The 21,619-nt window shown below is 43.4% G+C and overlaps 2 protein-coding genes and 1 non-coding gene across 5 annotated transcripts in view; 1 reads left to right on the plus strand and 2 right to left on the minus strand.

Annotated features, from left to right (window-relative positions):
• RPRD1B (regulation of nuclear pre-mRNA domain containing 1B) overlaps window positions 1-12,070 on the minus strand; it is a 47,691-nt gene extending 35,621 nt beyond the window's left edge. The window contains exons 1-2 of one of the 2 annotated variants that reach the window (XM_066237819.1): window positions 11,468-12,070; window positions 5,308-5,437 (exon numbers count right to left, since the gene is read on the minus strand). In XM_066237819.1, coding sequence (XP_066093916.1) covers window positions 5,308-5,437; window positions 11,468-11,618 — 281 coding nt within the window. In that variant the 5' untranslated portion in view covers window positions 11,619-12,070. The remainder of the gene's footprint in view (window positions 1-5,307; window positions 5,438-11,467) is intronic. The other variant, XM_066237820.1, reaches the window with a different exon arrangement.
• Window positions 6,820-6,895, minus strand: TRNAA-AGC (transfer RNA alanine (anticodon AGC)). Its single transcript has one exon. It is a non-coding gene; the product is annotated as a tRNA-Ala (tRNA).
• Window positions 12,071-12,122: 52 nt separating the features above from the next.
• Window positions 12,123-21,619, plus strand: part of TTI1 (TELO2 interacting protein 1) — a 38,716-nt gene continuing 29,219 nt past the window's right edge. For both annotated transcript variants that reach the window (XM_066237817.1, XM_066237818.1), the window contains exon 1: window positions 12,123-12,176. The gene's annotated coding sequence lies outside the window, so the exon portion shown is untranslated. The remainder of the gene's footprint in view (window positions 12,177-21,619) is intronic.

Genomic DNA, 21,619 nt, shown 5'->3' on the forward strand with positions numbered 1-21,619 from the left:
TGAAAAATCCTGAAGTTAAAAAAAAACCCACCAAAAAATCACTGCCACTAATCAATGAATAAACTGGAAGGTAATAAATAATTATAAAACTTATTATGCTGAACATAGCTTAGTATGTACTTTAATTCTGATTGATTATAAATATCATCACTGCAAAACTGATCTGAAAAGTACCAAGTGTGTGTAATGCACACAGGATTGCTGCTGGAGTGTTCGGCCAGCCCAGAACCTTTTCTTCTTTTGTGGTTTTAAGGGCACTTCCTTGGCACAACTACCATCATTTCTGTTTGTGTCTTGTCCAGGCACAACAGGCCTGTCGCAGCCTACCAAGGGCAAGCCTCCTTTCTGAGCAGCCCCAACACTTCAGACAGCGCCTCAGGCAGAGCTGGAGCAGAAACAGCTCTGTGATCGCGCAGAAGAGAGTTCACACAGCCAGCCCGAGTCCAGCAAGCCGGAGACCAGCCAGCCGGAGACCAGCCAGCCCGAGACCAGCCAACCCGAGACCACTATCCTTAGAAGGGCTGCTTCCACAGCATCTGAGGAGTGGCGGGCATCTGGGAAACCTGGGTTTCAGGAGTGTTCCTGCCGTTTCTGAATGAATAAGGACAGTTAACTGTGCCTAATTTGTTTGTTCAAACAATGTAGTTATGCTGAACACCTGCCTTCTTTCTGGAACTTGGCAGAGGACGCCTGTGGTAAAAACCTTAGGCACTGATTGTCTAACGAGCTTCCCAAGTACACATTTCACACATGTCATAATTCAACACAGGAGGAATTAAGAATATCTTGTGCGGCCCCACTGCAGTGATTTTCAAACCTGTTCATCTCATGGCACACATAAACTAATTTCTAAGAGTCTATGGCACACCAAAAAAATATATTTTTTGCCAACCAGACAAAAAAACAAAAAAAATAGGTATAACTTTGACTTGTTCATACTGGACAACTATTGTTGTGTTGGCTGTTGTCATTTTCTAAGGGAAAAGAGGCCAGTGCCCATGATTAAACAGTCAGGTAACTGCATGTTTTAAAAATTCTCACAGCACACCAGCTGGAAATCACTGAAAGGACAAAAATCTTATGCCTAGTCTCCTCTGAACTTCATCCCACAGCCCTTTTCCCTTTACTGACTGACTTTGTATCCCTTCACTCTAATGACTCACGTCCAGGAGCAAAAACTATAGTGAGTCCTGTGAGACCTCCTAGCAAGTCACCACACCCACCAGTGGTCTTTGAAATTCATGACAACAGTCAATAAATATGTAGATGGTGCTAACTCCAAATGTGTCCCCAGAAGTTCACTTCCCCCTGAGCTTCAGATGAGGCATGCCTCCCAAACATTGCAGGTTTCGTTCTAGACCGCCACAATAATGCAAGTATCTAATAAAGCAAGTTGTATTCTTTTTGCTGATGGTCTTTCCTTCAGTTCAATAACACAAAGTGCAATAAAACAAGGTATGCCTATATTTTACCCCTCTGCCTATCTGACATTGCCTCTTGGAGTATTACCAGCTGTCTCAAACGTAATGTGGCCAAAACAAAGCTTTTGATTTCTTCTACCACATCTTTTCCCCAAATCTCACCTCAGTAGGGGCACTGCTGGCCATCCACTTACATCAAAAACCTAAAAATAATCTTTGATTTCTCTCCTCACCACCAGCTCCTACTCAACTCCCATAATTCCTATCAGTGTTACATTTATGGGGTGGGAAGCAAATCTATCCACAAAGTAAACATTCAATCAACAGAAGCTATTATCATATTCTCTCTGCTTCCGAGTCCTAGCACATGTTGCTTCTAGACCAGGCATGGCCAACATATGGCCCCCGTAATGAGTTTAAGCGGCCCATGATTAGATTTTTAATATTCTCTGCTACTCTAAAATCTCAGCTACTCAGAAGCGGAGTGTCTTTGATTATTGGAAATCAAGATATTTAAGAAGATAGTGATACCCAGAAAAGAATTCCACGTGTGACTAATCTAGGGTTAACTTCCAATAATTGGTCAAATGGATTCACGATTCTTCTTTATTTTTTAAAAAAATTCCATTATAAAGATTTACAACTTTTGTACTCGTCTGTACTCAATATGAACTGTTTGACGTTTAGCGGCAATGTGAAACCCACATTCTTTTAGGCGGAGTTTGCTAGTGCGCACCCAAGGTCAAACAATTTGTTATTTTTGTGGTCAAGTGTGCTGAATCAAGTGGCACTGTAGCATAGACAATAGCTGCAGTTGATAACTGAAAACGTGTCCAGGCTGTTTGTGAAATGAAATAATTGTTTTATTTGAAATATAACCCCTTCAAGCTCATTCTATTAATTAAATATTGTTTCGAGTGATTGTGATACAGTTTGGATATTTATACAATATGTAATTATATTTTTATTAAAATAATATTGTATATTAAAATTTTTCACTCATATTTATTCATAAACAAATTAAATAAAATTTTGTTTAAATGAATCATTTTTATATTTAACATTTTTTTATTTAACATTTTTTAATTTTAATATTTCATCCGGCCCATGATAAAAGTTTTCTTTCTAATCTTGCCCAAGGGCAAAACTGTTGGCCACACCTGCTCTAGACTATACTAGAGCAACACCCTCCAAACTAATGTCTCTGCCCCTCCCTTGGCCCTTATAATCCATTTTCCAAACCAAGCCAGAAGATCTTTTAACAATGTGATGGAATGAATACATCATTCCCCTGCTTAAAAACCTTAACTGACATCACATAAGCATACGTCCCAATGCTTACAAGACGTATGTGACTGGCCCCTGCATACCTCTCGGATGTCACCTGGGTGCCACTACTCCCTTTGCTCACTGTGTTGCAACTACACTGGCCTTCATCACCCCCCATGTCATTCCTACAGGGGCCTTCCTCCACCACACTAGAAGAGATTCCACTCTAGAACGCCATTCCAGTTCCTTATGACCACATCACCACTCTCTGAAAGTATCCTGTTCATTCATCCATCTGCCTGCTTTATTCATGTCTGCTCCGTTATCTGGAGCATTCCTTGGCACACAGAAGGCACGCAATACACACTGAATTAAAAATAAGGTGCACAACCATCTCCAAACTGAGAAGAAAACAAGAAGGAATTTGTATGGAAAAAAAGTTCAAAGCCTGTTACTTAAACTGCTATTCAAATTAAATTTACCCTATGAGTCTGGCAGCTTTCTCTGACTTGAAAAGTTTGGTTTGGGGATTTTGGGGGGGTGGGGTAGAGATCGAGGGAGGAAGTAGGAGATTACCATAAAGAGATTCCTATCAAACTGGTCAATATGTTCAATATGAATGGTCAACTATCTTTGTTCATCAGCTGGCCAAAGGAAAACCATACATAGAACATGTCTTACTGTTGATAAGGCTCATCAGGCCTGATGTAGAGTGGCTGGCCTTCCTGTTCTAACAACGGCAGGGGGAGGGGCCTGAAACATGGGGATTCCAAATACAGTACCCAAATAGGGCATTAAAAGAACTAGAAGAATGCAAAATAATAGTAAATAAATTATGGGTTTTTTTTTATTAAAAAGGACCATGTTTATTTTCCCACAATGCCAAAGCATCTGCCAAGATCTCTGTGCAGTCCCCCCTAGATGGGTTTTAGGGTGCTACCAAGTAGAAGGAATTTATAATCCCTGCACTGCCCACCCCCCACCACCTCCCACCTGTTTCTACTTACCCTTTTCTGGATTTGGGACAGGTAACAGTTATGTTCAATTTTTAAATAAAAATGTTATATTTATTAACCCTACAGAAAATAATTTTACTCAATTTCCTATACCCTCAATTAACTGACTAATTCAAACATTAACTGAACTACTCTCTGCTCCAGGGCAGACCACAACACTGCCCAGCTCCTGGGACATCACCATTCACACCCAGGCTCCTAAATGGTATTCCCTACAGCTCCGTAACCCAGCAGCTGTGCCAGACACTTCACTGGGTGCTTGGACTACAGTAAAGAACAAAAAAGAAAAGGCCCTTCTCTACACAAAGTTCACAATGTACTATGTCCCCACGAAGGAGCAAAGCCCTTGGACCAGTCACTGGAGCATGCACTTTCAAACACTGCTCACTTTAGCACCACAACTCTAATCAGGAAACTCGGGCTCAGAAAGCTACATCATTATCACATGTAGAGGCACTCAGTGTTGGAGGCAGGGCTACAGCCAATGTCTAAGAAACTGAACTCAATCTCCTCTAAACAAAAACATGCCTGTTTCCAGTTTCAAACAGCTACTCCAGTAGCTCTCAGCTTCCTCTCTGTTATGAGGAGACAGTATTCAAGTTTATAACACATTCTGCTTCTGCAGCGTCCGCGTGCACCAACAGAGCGAGCCAGCTATGCCGTGCGCAAACCAAAGTCTTTCCCCCATCTCTAGACAGCTAGACAGCATTTCTTTCTTTTGGATTTCTCACTGTAGTCCTTCCAATGTTTCAAATCCTTCTGGAATGGCAGACTTACTTTTACATTTAAGACCTTTCACTTTAGACCCTAGAACAATTTTTACTTAACCCACTAGTCTCCTTCGTGCCCTTCTCAGTTTCCTTTGTCAAGATGTTTATGTTTACTTAGTAATCTTCTGGTAAAAAACAGTTTTTCTCTGCTTCTCCTGGGCAGCTAACTTGTGTCTACAGAAAATTTGTTTTTAAAATAAGAATGATTTCTAAAACTTTTAATCAAATGATTGTTTTCTGCGATATGTGTTTTCTATGCTCCAGCCCTCTCTGTCACCAACACGACAGTGGCAGAGGCTTCAGGTGATACAGGCAGAGTAAATATCTACTTTCCTCACTAGAAATTATCTTTGCAGTTACAGTAATGTCCACTATTTCTAGTGAACATCTAGACATCCAGATGGAAATAAAAATAAAGGCATAAGCAACTAATTTCTTGCTAATAAGGTTTTGTTACTGGTTGGTTCCCATGTATAATTTGGCCTTTTTTTTTTTTTTTTTTTTTTTTACCGTAAGCTAATGAGACAATTCAGCCAAACCAAGAGAAATAGTATATTCAAGAAATGAATTCAATAATGATTACCTCTAGGGAAAAGATGTGTTTCAAGGGCTAGACTGAATCACTTAAATGCACCAAAATGTTTACATGTCTGAGGTGGTTTTTTAGGCCCAGCAAAACATAAAACCATAATTTAGCCTTTGCACCACTCTGTAAAACACATCTCTATAAAGCACAAGTTGTCAATTTACAAAAGTTATCTTGGAAAAGGAAAGAACAAAAAGCAGGAAAGGTAATGTATTTAAAACCAGAACAAAAAAGAGACAACATACCTGGCAACATGAGAAAAAGCATCCACAAGGACAGATTCAAATTCTCTAGTGAATTCGGGTCCTTTCCTTTTACTGTTTTGGATGACATCATTTGCTAAGTACAGAAAAGTAAGCTTTCTATTTGATTTGGCTGGAAAAAAAGAAAAGAAGATAATTTAACTTACACCGAGGAAATTCTCAATTCACAACTCTTTTGTCCTAAGCTACCCCTAAAAAATATTAAGACAAGCATTATCTATTGCGGCAGGGCTGTTATACATCTGAAAAACAACCCAAGAACTTGACATCTCTAACAAAAGAGGTCTGAGAACACAATTTTTGTAAAAAGCAGAACAAGAATGGGTCACCTTCATTTATTTTAACAAGAGTAATTAATTAGCAGTAAAAATGAAGATAATCTAAAGAAAATTCCTAAAGGACAAGCAGTCAATATTCTCCAGAAGACATGTTAAAACCAAGGCTTTCATTTATTCTACTGCAAAAGTGAACTTTTCTAACTATTAATTATCGAATACTGCAGAATGAAAGACTGAGTGAGTTAAGCTACTCAGTCTTTCACTTGAGTTTATGCTACTCAACTGAAAATTTCTCTTTGAACACATTCTAATAACCATCCATCATCAATCAATTACATCAACTCCACAATCCAAAGAAATCTTTAAATGCACCAATTGATATTTATCTCAAATACAAATACACATTAATGCCATATAATTATTGAAAATTTACACATCTGAAATCTGGATATGCAAAATATGGCTCCCCAAAAAACAATAATTCTTCTCTTATACATACTAAACATATATTTCCTATTACTCTACATAGCATTATATATTAAACCATAAAAACCTCTTGCAATATGTCTGAGTTACAGTTGCTTGGGGGAACATTACTGAATTTCCTGGCTTCTTTGCACATAACTTCTCAACTGTAAAGTTACATCATTAAAATTTTTCGTCCCAGTCTTCTTTTAAAAGGAATAAATAAGAACACAATCATAGTTCAAAACCCTAAGTTTTCTCCAATACCAAAGTACCTGAAAACCTCAAGCAAGTCCTATGTCAACCTTTATACACACCTAGTCCTTATTCCATCTCTCTCGGAACCACCTGTTTCTTTTGAAATGCATACAGCATGTATAAAAATCTGACACAGAAGGCATAAGACCTGACATTCTTTTTTTTTTTTTTAATTTTTTTTTTTTTTTTTTTTCTGAAGCTGGAAACGGGGAGAGACAGTCAGACAGACTCCCGCATGCGCCCGACCGGGATCCACCCGGCACGCCCACCATGGGGCGACGCTCTGCCCACCAGGGGGTGATAATCTGCCCATCCTGGGCATCGCCATGTTGCGACCAGAGCCACTCTAGCGCCTGAGGCAGAGGCCACAGAGCCATCCCCAGCGCCCGGGCCATCTTTGCTCCAATGGAGCCTTGGCTGCGGGAGGGGAAGAGAGAGACAGAGAGGAAAGCGCGGCGGAGGGGTGGAGAAGCAAATGGGCACTTCTCCTGTGTGCCCTGGCCGGGAATCGAACCCGGGTCCTCGGCATGCTAGGCCGACGCTCTACCGCTGAGCCAACCGGCCAAGGCAAGACCTGACATTCTTAAATGTAGTTACACAAGAAGAATCCAAGTTAAAAACAAGATTTTGAAAACATATTATTTTAAACTGACAACTTAAAGTGCTCAAAAAATTTAATATGAGTTAACTTTCTGGTAATAACATAATTTTGATGGCCAACTGATGAGAATATTGAAAGCCTGGAGCTGTTACTACAAAGGTACGATTATGGCAACACCTTGTTCTGGAATGCTGCAGCAAGTAGAGCTACCAAGTCTACAATGCCATGAAAGTTCCAGATTCAAAAGTGAACCAGAACTTCAACAAAGCAAACTTGACTTCATAACAATAAAGCTTTATAAATTCCACATACTTAATGTTAAAAGCCCCAGAATCCAGATTATAAAAATAGCATGGGCATTCAAGAAAGATTTGATATATTTTTCAGTATTAAAAATAGGAAGCTAAGAGGTCAGAAAGCCAAAGTTTTCACTATCTACAATGCCAATTAATTTTTATCATCCTTAAATGTAGCAGTGGGGACTTATTTAGGATAAAACTTGATCCGTCCACACCCAGCATCCTGACCAGTCAATTTAAGCACCATGTGTGTAAAGGTGATAATGACAAAGCACTTGGACATACAGTCATGCATACAACACACACACCCTCCACTCCAGCCCCAGGTGACAGCTCACTTGTTCAGATATCTTCTCAACATGATAAAATAGATTTTTTCACATTCTACCTATACCCATTCCAAACTGGTTGAAATAGGTATTGAACCAAGTTTAAATAACTAGCTGACCAAGAATTTTCACCTGTTTGGCTGGTTTTGACATCTAGAAAAGTTTGGAGGGGGAAAGCTATTTATTTACATTCAGGCCAAGATACAAAACATTCATAAAAAATATTCATCTAAGAGCATTTTACACCAAATTGCTCCACAAAGAAGGGGAGAAATTCTGCCTAAAACCGAGCTCAAAGGGATAAATTAAGAATTATTCCTAGAAAATGGAAAGAAAATGACACATCACAACAGAAGTATTTAAGCAAGAAATTTTTTAAAGTCTAACGAATATTTTTAAGGCAACTCAGAGACAGTCTGTGAACATCTTAGAGAAAATGACTTGACCACAGATAGAAATGTCCACTTCAAGACTCAGGATGGGCTAGAATCTAAGGGGCTGGTCAATTTGAACATTAGGGCACAAAATCTTTCTCACTTGAGGCAGGGGGAGGGGGATTCCAATTCACGAAGGAAGCCTGGGTATTGGGAAGCGGTGTCCTGATTCTTGGAAGAACACCCTCTAGCTCGGCACTGGCCAATATGGTGGCCACCAGCCACAGGAGCGACACTGGAATTGTAGCTAGCCAAATTCTCACACACCCCCCAGAGAGACAGGAAAGGAGAGAGATGAGAAGTATCAATTCTTTGTTGCACCACTTTAGTTATTCATTCACTGCTTTCTCATATGTACCCTGAAAGGGGAAGAGGGGGTCAGCCAAGTCAGTGACCCCTTGCTCAAGCCAGTGATCATAGGGTCATATCCATATCCATGATCCCACGCACAAGCCAGTGATCCCGCGCTCAATCCTGCGACCACAGGGCCTCAAACCTGGGTCCTCAGCATCCCAGGTCCACACTCTATCCACTGCACCACCACCTGGTCAGGCCAGGAACTAAATTTTTATTGTATTTCTTTAAAATTTTCCTTCCTTAGCCACACATTTCAAGTGCTCAACAGCTACCTGTGGCAGGTGGCTACCTTGTTGGACAACACAGATATATAACATTTCTATCGTCACAGAAAGTTGTATTAGTGCTGTTTATTAAAATGCCAGAGACCACAATTGAACTCCTAACCTCCTTTTAAACTGGGGAACAGGCACCATACTAAATACTGTAGGTGTTACAAAGAAACAAGAGACCTAGTCTCCCTCAAGACACAGCCCAGTGAAAAAGACATAACTAATAAAATTAAACACTAGCAGTCCTCAGTATTATCTGCGGGGGATTGGTTCCAAACCCCTCCACCCTCTCAACCCATGCAATACCCCAATACACAGACGCTCAAGTCCCTTATATAAAATGATAGTATTTGCATATCCTAAGCAAATCTTCCTATATACTTTCAATCTCTAGATTACTTACAATACTGAATATAATGTAAACACTGTAAACACACAGTAGTTACACTGTACCTTTTAGGAAATGACAGGGAACAAAGTATGTAAGTGTTCAGTACCTACAGAGGCAACAACCATCCTAGGCCTAACTACAAAGTACATGTCAGCAACAACAGAACTTTTCCTCTGGAATATCTTCAATTCATGGTTGGATATGCAACCTATGGATACAGAGGGCCAACTGTAAATGCTAAATGGGCGTGGGATGGGTGGCAGTGATTAATTCTAATAAAAGCACTATAGGTTTGACTGGAAGGTTAGGGTCACCTACACTTACTAAGTGCACTGAGGCCCTGGGCACTTGAAACTACAAGTTTTGGTGTCAGGGAGCTCCAGGCTCATGTCCCAGCTGTGTGCCCCTAACAAAGCACTGAATGTTTCAGTATCTGCATCTTCTCATCTATAAAACGGGGGAAGGAATGCGTGCCTATTTATGACACGACTTTCCATCATATGAGAGTAGAGTCGAAGGAGCTTCATAGGTGAATGCACTCTCTAAATTGTCTAGTTTTCCAAAACTCAGAGTGAGGTGGGAAATCCAGAAGGCTTCACCACAGAGCTGACATTTGAGACAGACTCTGCCCTGTCTCAGATCCTACCAGATAGGACCCTGAAGAGATTCACATTTTTTTCACATCTTAGATGTTGGAAGTATTTGAAGAGCACAGAGGGGTACATGAAGGAGGCTCTGGGAGCTCTAAGCTTAATCCCCCAACTGCCCAGAAAGCTAAAGGGACCCTTATCTCAGATACAGAACATGGTGGGTGGGGACGGTCTACCGAAAGAATCTTGAATTTTGGTGTCTGCCAGTTTGATATATCTGAGCCTCACCAGTAATGCCTTAAAAATACCACTTAGCCACTTCAGTTTCCTCATCTGTAACACAGAGTCAAACCCTGACCTCAAAGATAATCAAGTTGCCGCTTATGCTAATAAAGGGCTTACCACACATACAGGCTGTCCAAAACACTCTAAGCTTCATGCCCTCGGCTTTCTGCTATGGAACTCATCAGAGTATCAGGTAACTGTGTAGGTCAGTAGTTTTCAACCTTTTTACACTTAGGGCCCAGTGAAAACAGGGGAATTATTTCAGGGACTGCTAAGGCAGAAATCACCCTGAGCATAAGATAATCTTACTAAGATTATTGGGTCTATAATCTTCATACAACATCATGATGCTTAACTCTTTCAGGGACCACCACAAAATTTCTTAACAGACCAGTCCACGGACTGGAAGTTGAAAAACACTGGTGGAGGTGACCATCATTCCACACCAGACTGACTGTAAGCGGCCTGAAGGCGATGACCACACCCCCGCTGAGTAATCAGCAATCCCATCTCACCACTCATCCAATGCCTATACTGGGCCAGAGACCCTGCTAGATGTTCACCTGGGATTACCCTCTTTACTCCTCACTGTAGCAAGTTGTTTGTTTGAGCCTCGGATTTTCCTCATCTGCAGAAGTTTTTTCTGTATAAGGGCTCTGAGAATTCAAACAATGACAATGTATACCAGTACTGCACCTGGCACATAATAAAGGCATGGTAAAATATCATCATCTCCATTTTATAGGTAAGGAAACGCAGGGGCAAAGAGGTTGAGCTGCTGGGATCAGCAAATGTCAAAGTCAGATCGTTGGCCTCTGGAGCCAACATGCTTTCAAGCACCCAACCCAGTGCCTGGCACATAACAGGCTAAGCTCAAGGGACGTCTGTTGGATCGTGAGCAGGGTCTAGAACCAATGCAAGTCGCATGAGAGGAGCCTAGGTGATGTGGCCCCTTAACCTCTCTATACGGGGAGTAACAGTAGGCACTTGACAGGGCTGTTCTGAGGACTGGGTGCCTGGATATGTGTAAAGATCTTAGCATAGCGATGGGCACTTATTAAGGGCTCTTTAAGCAGCAGCTATCCTTGTCCTCGTTTTACATATGAGAAAACAGAGGTATGGAGATGAAGAAACTCGCCCAATATCGCTAAGCTAGGAAGTAGCTGGGCCAGGAGTCAATCTAGGCAGTCTCACTCCCGAGTCCACTGGCTCTTACTCCTAATGCCCAGTAAAGCGCCCGGTACACAACAGGCTAGGAGCAGGAACTTCCACAAGGCGCTGAAAGCTGCCGATATAATAATAGTCACAAATGCCAGGAGGAGCCCCAGGGGGAAATGGCCGGTTGAACTGGGAGCCTGGGCACTGGAGCCCTGGGCGGTGGGACCCCTGACAAGTACCTTCAACCATCCCAGACCTGTTTCTTTTCCCGAGAAATGGGGATAACACTGTCTCCAACCTCAGAACTGCAATCAGAGCCCCAGGCCTGGACAGCAAGGCTCCAGGAAGAAGCTAGAGGAGCCTCAGCAGTGGGTGGGGAAGAGGACAACGCGGGGAGGCCAGGGGGGTGGGGAGGCGGTGTTTACCTTTGCGGAGCTCGCGGTGCCATACCGAGACGATGGGTCCCGCATGCTTGCGGTGATGGATGAGCCACAGGGACAGGGTCTGCACGCTCTGCTGAGAGTTGCTCAGCTCCGAGAGCTTCTTTTCCAGCGCCGACTCCGAGAAGGAGGACATGGTGGCGGCGGTGGGGCCCAGCAGGGAGCGGCCTGGGCCGCCCAGTGCGGCGGGAAGAGTGACGGCACGAGGCCGGGGCCTCACGGGACCGCCTGCTGGACTCTTTACACACTGACAAGACAGCCAGGCGGGCCGGAGTGGGAGGGGGATGGGTCTCCGCAGTAACAGCCGCCCGCGCCGCCGCCGCCGCCGCCGCCGCCACAAGATGGCCACCGACCTCTCACCCCGTCGCGAGAGCAGGGTCAAAGGGCAAGGGCTGGAGTAGCTGGATACCGGGAGGTCTCAAAGCTGTAAAAACGCCCTTCCAGTGGCGGCGGCGGCCTCTCTGAACCTCGTTCAGGGCACTTCGAAAGTGAGAGACGAGGAAAGGAACGCAGTCCGGAGGCCTCCGGAAGGCGCTTTCACCGCTCGCGCCCACACGCCGGCGCAGTGTCTCTAACCGGAACCCCTTCTCCAGATCCCCCAGGACATTTTTGGCGCGGTAGGACGCGCTAGTTAGTACGTCACTTCCGGCTGGGCGGAGCAGGCGGGAGAGTGAGGGAAAGGCTGCAAGACGAGGTAAGGGAAGAGTGGCGGGAGCAACAGGGAGGTCAACAACTGGGATCTCTCAGAGGGGAATCCCGAGGGATCACTAAGGCTGAGAGAGCAAGACCTGGGTATGGGAGGGGGTCTTTCTCACCTGCAGGCTCTAGGCCGTACTCTTCCTCTGTATACACTGCTTCCTGGCCACCCTCTACCAAAAGTTTGTTGCTCTGCCAAGCCACCCACGTGCACTTTTCACGCTCCCCTGCCGTGGCTTTTGCAGTTCTTTCTCCAGAGGTGACGCCCCCACTCCCTTCTCAGCCTTTTAAGGTCTAGTTATGACGTCTAGTCCATGACAACACTGCCATGAAACACTATTCTGCTCTTGGCTCTTAATTAATTGCTTTATTAGGGAAAGTACTTGCTGCCTTCTGGGGTTCCATTTGAGTGTTCCTCAAATTTAAGTAATCTTACCTTTTGGAAAAGGGGCGGAGGCAGAAAAGTCAGTGGGTCCATTGACCTCCTTTAAGGAACACTATTTCAGATGCTAATCCCGTTTCCTGTTTTTAAAGTTTTAAATTCCAATATCAAATCAGCAAAGAGATCTGTCCTCTTCTGGAGTGGTGGTAAGGAGGTAGGTTATTGTAGACATATGGAATTTTAGAATTTCCTGATCATCATGGAACTTACCAGTTATTGTCAGACTCCACTTAGGAGATAGTCTTCTAGTTGCTGTTTTTGCTTTTAATGCACTACTCTTTGTTTAGATGCCTCTCATCTTCCAGACTAGAATCATAATCATGCTCAACATAGTGAGTAGTTGCCGTGAGCTAGACACTGTCTTCACGTAGTAACTCATTTAATCCTTAGGATAAAGCTATGAGGTAGATATTACATAATTCCCATGAGGAAACAGTTTAAAAGAGGTTAAGTGCCCTACCCAAGATCACAAAATTAAGATTAGAGGGCGGGAACTACATCTTTTTTTTTTTTTTTTTTTTTTTACCCCAGTACCTGATTTATAGGTGATTGAATGAATGTATAGAAAAGAGGTGGATAGCCTAAAATCACCCAGTTAACATCTAATTATAACTATAATCTAAGGCCTTTGAGTCCAAATCTAGTGTGTTCATTGTTGTATAATAAGTAACACTGTCACACACTGAGCACTTTTATACCAAACCACTTTGTATCAAGCACATTACCTATAGTCTTCTATACAATCATTACAACAGTACTGTGGGGTGGGAATTATCACTATTTGATAAATGAGAAAACATGAAACGTGGGTAAGTAATCTGTCCAGTGTCACTTGGACATAAGAAATGACAGAGCCAGGAGTCAAATCAAGGGTATCTGATGTCTGTTCCCAAATTCTTCACTCCTGAGCCAGTGGTTCATTGCCTGAAGCACTATTCTAGGCTCACAAGTTGGGTAGGGGTGCACCTCAGGGAGTCATGAGGGCGGAGCAAACTGTTAACCAGGTTGATAGAGACTCAGATATTGTACCTATCTGCCGGCTCTGGGTGAGTGTGGTGTGTGTGTGACGGGGTGTCTCAGAAAAGGAACATATGGCCTCTGCCAGCACTTTTGGGCAAAAGCTGCCCCTCCCAGCTCTCGCTTGCTGCCAGACAATTCAGTTTCTCCCCACAAGTCCTGCTTCTTCTCAAGCTGCTGCCCCAGCGCTGGAACTCAGAGGGGGTGAGTCCGAGTAAGTCTGTGCGTGGGTTCTTTAAGAGGAATTGCCTGAGACTCCAGCAGCCTTTGTCTCCTTCAGCCTCAATCCTCACTGGTTTTTACAACCAGAAGTTATGGTCACTTCTCTTCCTGACACTGGAACCCTGGCTCAGGGTGTTGGTGAGGGGCAAGGACCTCTGGCTCCTCAGTGGGGGATCTCTGCAGCCGAAATATTCCTCCCAATTTTTATCCTCCGCACGTGGATATGGGACCAGCCCATTAAGTGTCTCTGGCCCTCCTACCAGTTTTGATGTGGCTTCTTTAAATCCCTAGTTGTAGGACTTCCATTCAGCCAGAGAGCAGGCGGTTCTGAATGATGGTTGTTTAGTAATTTAGTTGTAATTTTGATGTGGTTGTGGGAAGAGGTGAGTACCATGTTTACCTATGCCGTCTCTCATCTTGCCTGGAAGTCTAGTGTTAATTCTTTGAATGATTGGTGCAAGTTCCCAGTGAAACCATCTAAGTCTGGAGATTTTTTTTTCTTCTTTTTAATTTTTTTGAGTTTGCTAATGACATATTCAGACTTCTTAAAAGTTATAAGGCTATTCAAATTATGTATTCATATTATGAGTTATAGTAGTTTGTGTTTTTTGTAAACTTTGCCATTTCATCTAAGTTGTCAGATTTATGTGTATAAAATTATTTGTGGTGTAACTCTGTTATTCTTGATATCTACAATGTCTTTGAGATCTAAAAGTGCTACCTTATTTCATTATTGATATTGCTAATTTCTCCCTCTCTCATCAGTCTTTCCAGAAGTTTGTTCACTTTGTTGATCTTTTCAAAGAACCAGTTGTTTCACTGATTTTTTATTTTATCTATTGTTTTCTGTTTTCAGTTTCATTAATTTCTGTTCTGATTTTTATTTCTTCCTTCTGCTTTCTTTGGTTTCCTACGTTCTTGAGGTGGAAGTTTGGGTTAATGATCTGAGACCTCTCCCCTTTTCTAACATGGATTTAGTACTGTAAATTTCCCTCTCGGCATAGCTGTAGTTGTGTCCCGCAAATTCTAATATGTTGTATTTTCATTTTTGTTGATTTCCATGTTGTTTAAAACTTTCCCCCGAGATTTCCTTTCTGACTCATGGATTATTTAGAAAGGTATTGCTTTGTTTCCAGGTGTTTGGGCATTTCCCTGTTCTCTCTCTGTTAGTAATTTCTCGTTTGATTCCATCATGGTTGGAGAACATACTTGGTGTCATTTTGATTATTTAAAATTTTTTAAGGTTTGTTTTATGGCCCAGGATATGCTCTCAGTATATGGTCTGTGGGCACTTGGAAAGAATATGTCGCCCTCGCCAGTAGCTCAGTCAGTCAGAGCATTGTCCCAATATGCCAGGGTTGCAAGTTCAATCCCTGGTCAGGACACATACAAGAATCAATGAATGCATGGATAAGTGGAACAACAAATCGATGTTTCTCTCTCTCTCTCTCTAAAATTCAATCAATAATTTTTTTTAAGAAGAGAGAGGAAAGAATATGTATTGTGCTGTTGTGGGTTGAAGTACTCTGTAAATGTTGATTAGATCCTGTTGGTTGATGGTGGTATTGAGTTCTTCAGTTATCCTTGCTGATTGTCTGTCTAGTTGTCCTGTCAGTTGTTGAGAAAGGAGAGTTGAAGTCACTGCCTATGCTTGTGATCACCTATACTTTCAGTGTGACCCATTTTTGCTTCACACAAAGTATCAGTGTACTGTAGGGCACTGTTTCACAAGTGTTGTGTGGAGGACGGCTGTAAACAAAGTGCTGAGTGAGCCTGGAGTAATTTCTGGAAGGATTTCTGGGAAGTCCCCTTGATTCCCATCCTCCACCTTCTGCTTTGTGCACTGAGCGTCTGCAGTACAAGTCCCCCCTTGCAGGGGCAGACCCTCCAGTTAACTTTGTGTCTCCAGTCCCTCGTAGCGTACGGCATGTAGTACATGCTGAGGAAACCTCTCTAGGTAGAAAGAAGGGCGAGTAGCAAGCTACAGAACTTCAGGACGCGCTGGAGGTTTAATGTTTATCCAGCTCTTACTCATTTATTGAACTAACAGTGCGTGGGAACTGCTTGGCAGACATTGCACCAGATGCTGGAAAAAAACACAGTAAAGCGGCAACGCTAAAGGATACAGCTCTGTTGGAGAGACACACAAATAAGCCCGTCATTTTAACCCAAGGCAGTGGTCCTCTGGTGTACGATGAGCACTACTGCCAGATGGATCGTTGAATGAGTACCTCTTTCATCACCTGACTCTTGTTGTTTGGAAAATACAGTGTGTGTTGAGTGTATACAGCGCAGGCTTCCCACATCTGGGTGGTCATCAGCTTGGCCTCGTGAACTTTAAAAAAGCAGATTTCCAAGCATACCTGCCAATGCCGCCTTCCCCCCAATGTATTGATAGATTCTCATTCAGGAGATCTGGTATAAGGCCCAGGAGTCTGTACCTACATCGTTCCCCCTGATTCTGTTAAACAGTTGGATTGGGAGCCTCTTGCATCATGGAAAAGTGCATACAGCCTTATGTACATTGCCTGGCAGATGGTGGGTATTTTCAACAAGTATTAATTCTCTTCCTTATATTCACAAACTTGTATTGGAAATTCTTGTGTCTGAACTCCGATCTCTGGGATCGAAACCCAGTCTTCCTATCCATAGGTAGGTTTTCATCAAAGCTGGAAGTTTTTGAAGATCATTTTATCCACCACATTTACTTTGGGATGAAGGAACTGAAATTCATGGAAATCACACAGCCAGGTACTAAGAGGTTCAGGACTGGAATCCAGATCATCAGATTCACGTTCCCGTACTCATTCTGTCCCTGTCCTGGCAACAGCCTAAACATGGGCTGGGCACAGCCAAAATCTGGACCTAAGATTGACCCTGAGAATGCATCTAGTAAGATCTGCCCGTAATGAGCAGATCAACTACCTAGGGGAATAACTGACCCCAACAGAAGAAGAGTGTGCTATTTTTATTTGATTTTTTACCCAGAATCCAGTTCAGGCAGGCATAGCTGACATCAAAGCCCTGCCATGAGAGAACCAGACCTTGGGCTGTGGCTGTTGGTTCCACCAGCATTTACTGAATACCTGCTCTGTGCCAGCAGCAATAAACAAACCTGTCAAATATCGCTGCTTTCATAGGGCCTGTGTCCTAGTGAGGGGAGAGAGACGATAAACAAATAAACCGGTAGATTGTCTGCTTTGATGGATGGTCCTAAGTGCTGTGGAGGAGAATCTTAAAGGCGGGGAAGGGAAATAGGGGTGTCAGGGTCAGGAGGGGTGAGGCTAGGTTGCAGTTTCAGATAAGGGTGATCAGAGAAGGCTTTACTCAGAATTCCCATTTAAGCAAAGCCTGAGAGAGGTGGACGTGTTGGAACAGCAAGTACAGAGACCCAGAGCCCGGGATCCGATGTCACACCCGGGTGAGGTGTGGCTCACCTGCCATGACGGTCTTGTCTCTGCTTCATCAGGTGCTGTGTCTTCTGCCTCCTGGCCTTTGCCCGTGCCAGGTACCTTTACCTTGAGCAGCCTTCCCTTCCCAGAGAGCCCGAGGGTCTCCCCTCCCAACCCCAGCCCTGACTCTCCGCCGTCCGTGAACACTTTCCTGTTCATTCTTGTTCCGATTCCTTTGCACTTTTTTTTTGTTGTTTCCCCCTCCCTTTTTCACTTCTTGATTCTGTGATACAGTAAGTACTTTGTGATCTTCCATCTTATCGCTGAAGTGCCTGTGAAGATAGCAATCTGTACAGCTTGAGCCGGTTGTCTTCACCACCAGAACACCGTGGCCCAGGGATCTTACATAGCCGGGCCCTGTAAAGAGGCAGAAAGGGATGGGGAGGAGGGGAGGGGGCTGCCAGGGGGAGTGGGTTCATTCCTGCTCTGCGCCTGTGCACCTCTTCCCTCACCTGGCCGCTTTGCACTGGAGGAGAGCACTGAACTCAGAAAGGTTTAGATTGACATCAGCAGTCAAGAACTGGTGATTCAGGCTAGGTTTATTCAGTCACTGTCTGTCCCACGTGAACTCTGGTCTGCTTTCCCTGCTCGCCCAGAGAATGGCTTGTTCTGAATGCCTCATCCCCAGCTCACTTTCGGGGCCGGAACACCCCTGTTGCAGTCAGTTACAGCCACAGCAAACTGTAGCACCACTTTAAATAATCGGAGTTGTATTTTATAGGAATAGAATCTGGGGCTCCTAAGGCTCTAAATCTCTAAACAATTCCTTCTGTAATTGACATATTGTCACACAAGTGTGATTTCATGGCCATCCCATAAAGGTATATGATTGCCTTTTATAGTCATGTCAAAGTAGCAATTTGTTATGCTGTCTTCTTCACAGAAAGCTAGTTTATATGTTTCTGAGCCTGTAACCCATTTTTTTGAAGATTTTCAATTGTGGTAAATCTTCATCTGTATAGTATTCCATTGAGAGAATATACTACAATTTATCCATTTATCCACTACATCCACAATTTATTTACCATAGATGGGCATTTGGGTAGCTCCTGTTTGGAGGCAATTGTGGATAGTATATTCCAGAACACATCTTTTGATACATTTATGCATGCGTTTCTGTTGGGTGTATATAAAAGGGTGGAATTACATGGCGCAAAGCTATGTGCACCTTTAGAATAATAGATACTACGAAAGTGTTTCCCAGAGTAGCTGTACCAATTTACATTCCTACCAGCGCGGAATGAAAGTTCTGGTTGCTTCCAGTCCTCACCAACGCCTGTTATTTTCTTTTTCTTTTTATCCTTTTAGCTTAGCCATTCTGTAAGTTTATTGTGGTTTTAAACTGCATTTTCCTGACTAATGATGTTGACTGTCTTTTCATGTGTTTATTGGCCATTTAGATATCCTCCTTTTTTTTTCTTTTTTTCTTTTTTCTGCAGTTGGAAACGGGGAGGCAGTCAGACAGACTCCCTCATGCGCCCAACCGGGATCCACCCGGTATGCCCACCAGGGGGTGATGCTCTGTTGCAACCAGAGCCATTCTAGCACCTGAGGCAGAGGCCATGGAACCATCCTCAGCGCCCGGGCCAACTTTGCTCCAATGGAGCCTTGGCTGCAGAAGGGGAAAAGAGAGACAGAGAGGAAGGAGAGGGGGAGGAGTGGAGAAGCAGATGGGTGCTTTTCCTGTGTGCCCTGGCCGGGAATTGAACCTGGGACTCCTGCACGCCAGGCCGATGCTCTACCACTGAGCCAACCGGCCAGGGTCTAGATATCCTCCTTTGTGCTATGTCTGTTCAAGTTCTTTTCCGCGTTGGGTTGTCTTTTTTTTTTTCTTCTTTATTTATTTGTCTTTTGTAGTGTGTGTGTGTGTGTGTGTGTGCTGGGGGTGGTAGAAGGAAGTTTTTAGGAGAAGAGGAAGAAAGCACTGGATTGCCTTTTAATGCTTTATTTTTAAAATCTTTCATATTATAAATATGAGTGTTTTGCCAGATACATGAGAAGTCTCTTGTCTTACACAAAGTGTCTTTTCCCTCTTGGATTGGTGTCTTTTGATGAACACAAGTTCTTAATTTGAATGTAGTTGAACTTATCCTTTTTTTAAGGGTTCACCCTTTTCTGTATCCTATTTAAGAAATCTTTGCCTACTCCAGGATCACAAAGATAGTCTGTTTTCTTTGGAAAGCTTTATTGTTTCACATTTCACATCTAAATTTGGTGTGAGAGAGGATCGATGTACATATATATTCATATGGACAGCTAAGTGACACAGGTGACACTGTCCCTTTAACTGAAAAGACTACTCTTCTCCTCCCCCCACTTCATTTCAGTATCGCCTTTGTCAGGTATGTGAGTCAATACGTGAGCTATTTTACATGTGGGGGCTATTTCTGGACCCTTTTCTGTTCCATCAGTCTGTTTGTCTTTCTTTATACCTATAACACCCTGCCTGTAATTATTGTATCTTTACAGTAAATCTTGAAATCAGGCGGCGTCACAACTAAACACCACCACGACTTACCGATTTAGTTCTTCCAGATGGTCCTTGCCAGTCTAGGTGTGCTGCATTCCCATGTCAGTTTTAGAATCATCTTGTTACTTTCTACAAAAATCCTGCTGGGGTGTTGATGGGATTATGTTGACTCAACACCAGGTGTCCTCATCCAGGGGCGATTTTTGCCTTCCATGGGGCATTTGGCAGTGTCTGGAGACGTTTTTTGGTCGACACACCCGGGTGAGTGCGATTAGTATTTGAGGGACAGAGGCCAAAGATGCCGCTATGTATCTTATCATAGACAGGACATCCCTCCACCTACAAATAATTATCCATCCCCAATGTCAGCAGTGCCTCTGTTGAGAAACTGAATTATTACCACCGTTTCATTTGGGCTCCTGCCTACCCTCGTATTATTTGTTTTTTATTTGACCCAATGGTTTTGCTTTTCTTTTTCTTTTTTTATTTTTTTACCCTTTTTTTTGGGGGGGGATAAATTTACTATCTCATTTTTACTGTTTGTTGTCTGAACTTGTTAGGTATGTATTGCTTTACAGTCTTCTTGGAGCTCAGCGTACAGATTTCATCACACGTTTGTTTGTTTTTTAAGGCACACTCTTAGGTAAGAGGTGCTTTTTTTTTATTATTCATTTTAGAGAGGAGAGGGAGAGACAGAGAGAGAGAAGGTGGGGAGGAGCTGGAAGCATCAACTCCCATATGTGCCTTGACCAGGCAAGCCCAGGGTTTTGAACCGGCAACCTCAGCATTTCCAGGTTGACGCTTTATCCACTGCGCCACCACAGGTCAGGCTCATCACACATTCTTGATGTGGTATAACCGAATGGAAATTATTTGACCACTTCCTGATACTGCTGGACTCCCAACACACCATTTCTTATGTACCCTCCCTGCCCCTTCTGTGCGTGATTGTCTTGCATTTTGGTTCTGTCTGTGTGTACACAATGCATAGGTATTTCTTTCTGAAAGCATATGTGAGTTTTCTCTGTATTTTTTTTAGTGTACTGCAATCTTACCAGCATGTGGCTAGGTGTGTAGCCTTCCTGTCTTTTCAGTCTCCGGATAAATCTTTCTTTGTAGCCCAAGGAAATGTTTCAGTGATTTATTTGTTGTAGCTTCTCCATCTGTTCCCCTCCCCCATCCAGAATGCCCAGCTATTGGCCCGTTGGTTCTCCCAGATCGGTCCCCGAGGTCTCACAGTTTTCATCGCTTTGTATTTCCGCCCGGAGTTTTGAGATAACTCTACTTGATCTTGCAGACAGCTCATTGGATCTCAGCAATTAGCCATCTTTTTTGTTTGTTTCCCTGATCAATTAAGCTGGTTTTTTTTTGGGGGGGGGGGGCAACAGAAATCATGTTTTAAAACCTCTTAGAAATATCTTTTGTCCTCCACTTGAACTTCCTTTTTGGTCTTCTTCTTTTTCAGATTTTTGCCTGTCCCCTTTAGTAGTTCTGTTCATCTAAGACTCACCACCGCAGGGGTGCTCTTGGTTGTTTTTCCTGCCTCCAAGTGCAAGGTCCCGTTCAGTGGTCATCTTCCTTTTCTTCTGCTGTCCCAGCTACCCAGCAGCCTCTGGGTCATCGGCATGTGAGCTGGTGCCAATGAGATGTCAGTACTCCCCAGCCAAGCTTTCGGGCACCCACGCCTGGCATTTTCTGAGCCCGGGATAGGGACAGTTTGAGGCTTCTTTCCTTTCCTGGCTTGTTGGGGGTCACAGAGACCAGGCGATATCCTCCCAGGAAGCCTCCTGGAGACCAGCATTGCCGTTCCTCGCAAGGGTCCATGCAGCTCTGTGGAC

The sequence above is a fragment of the Saccopteryx bilineata genome, chromosome 6 (assembly GCF_036850765.1).
Source record: "Saccopteryx bilineata isolate mSacBil1 chromosome 6, mSacBil1_pri_phased_curated, whole genome shotgun sequence".
NCBI classification, from domain to species: domain Eukaryota; kingdom Metazoa; phylum Chordata; class Mammalia; order Chiroptera; family Emballonuridae; genus Saccopteryx; species Saccopteryx bilineata.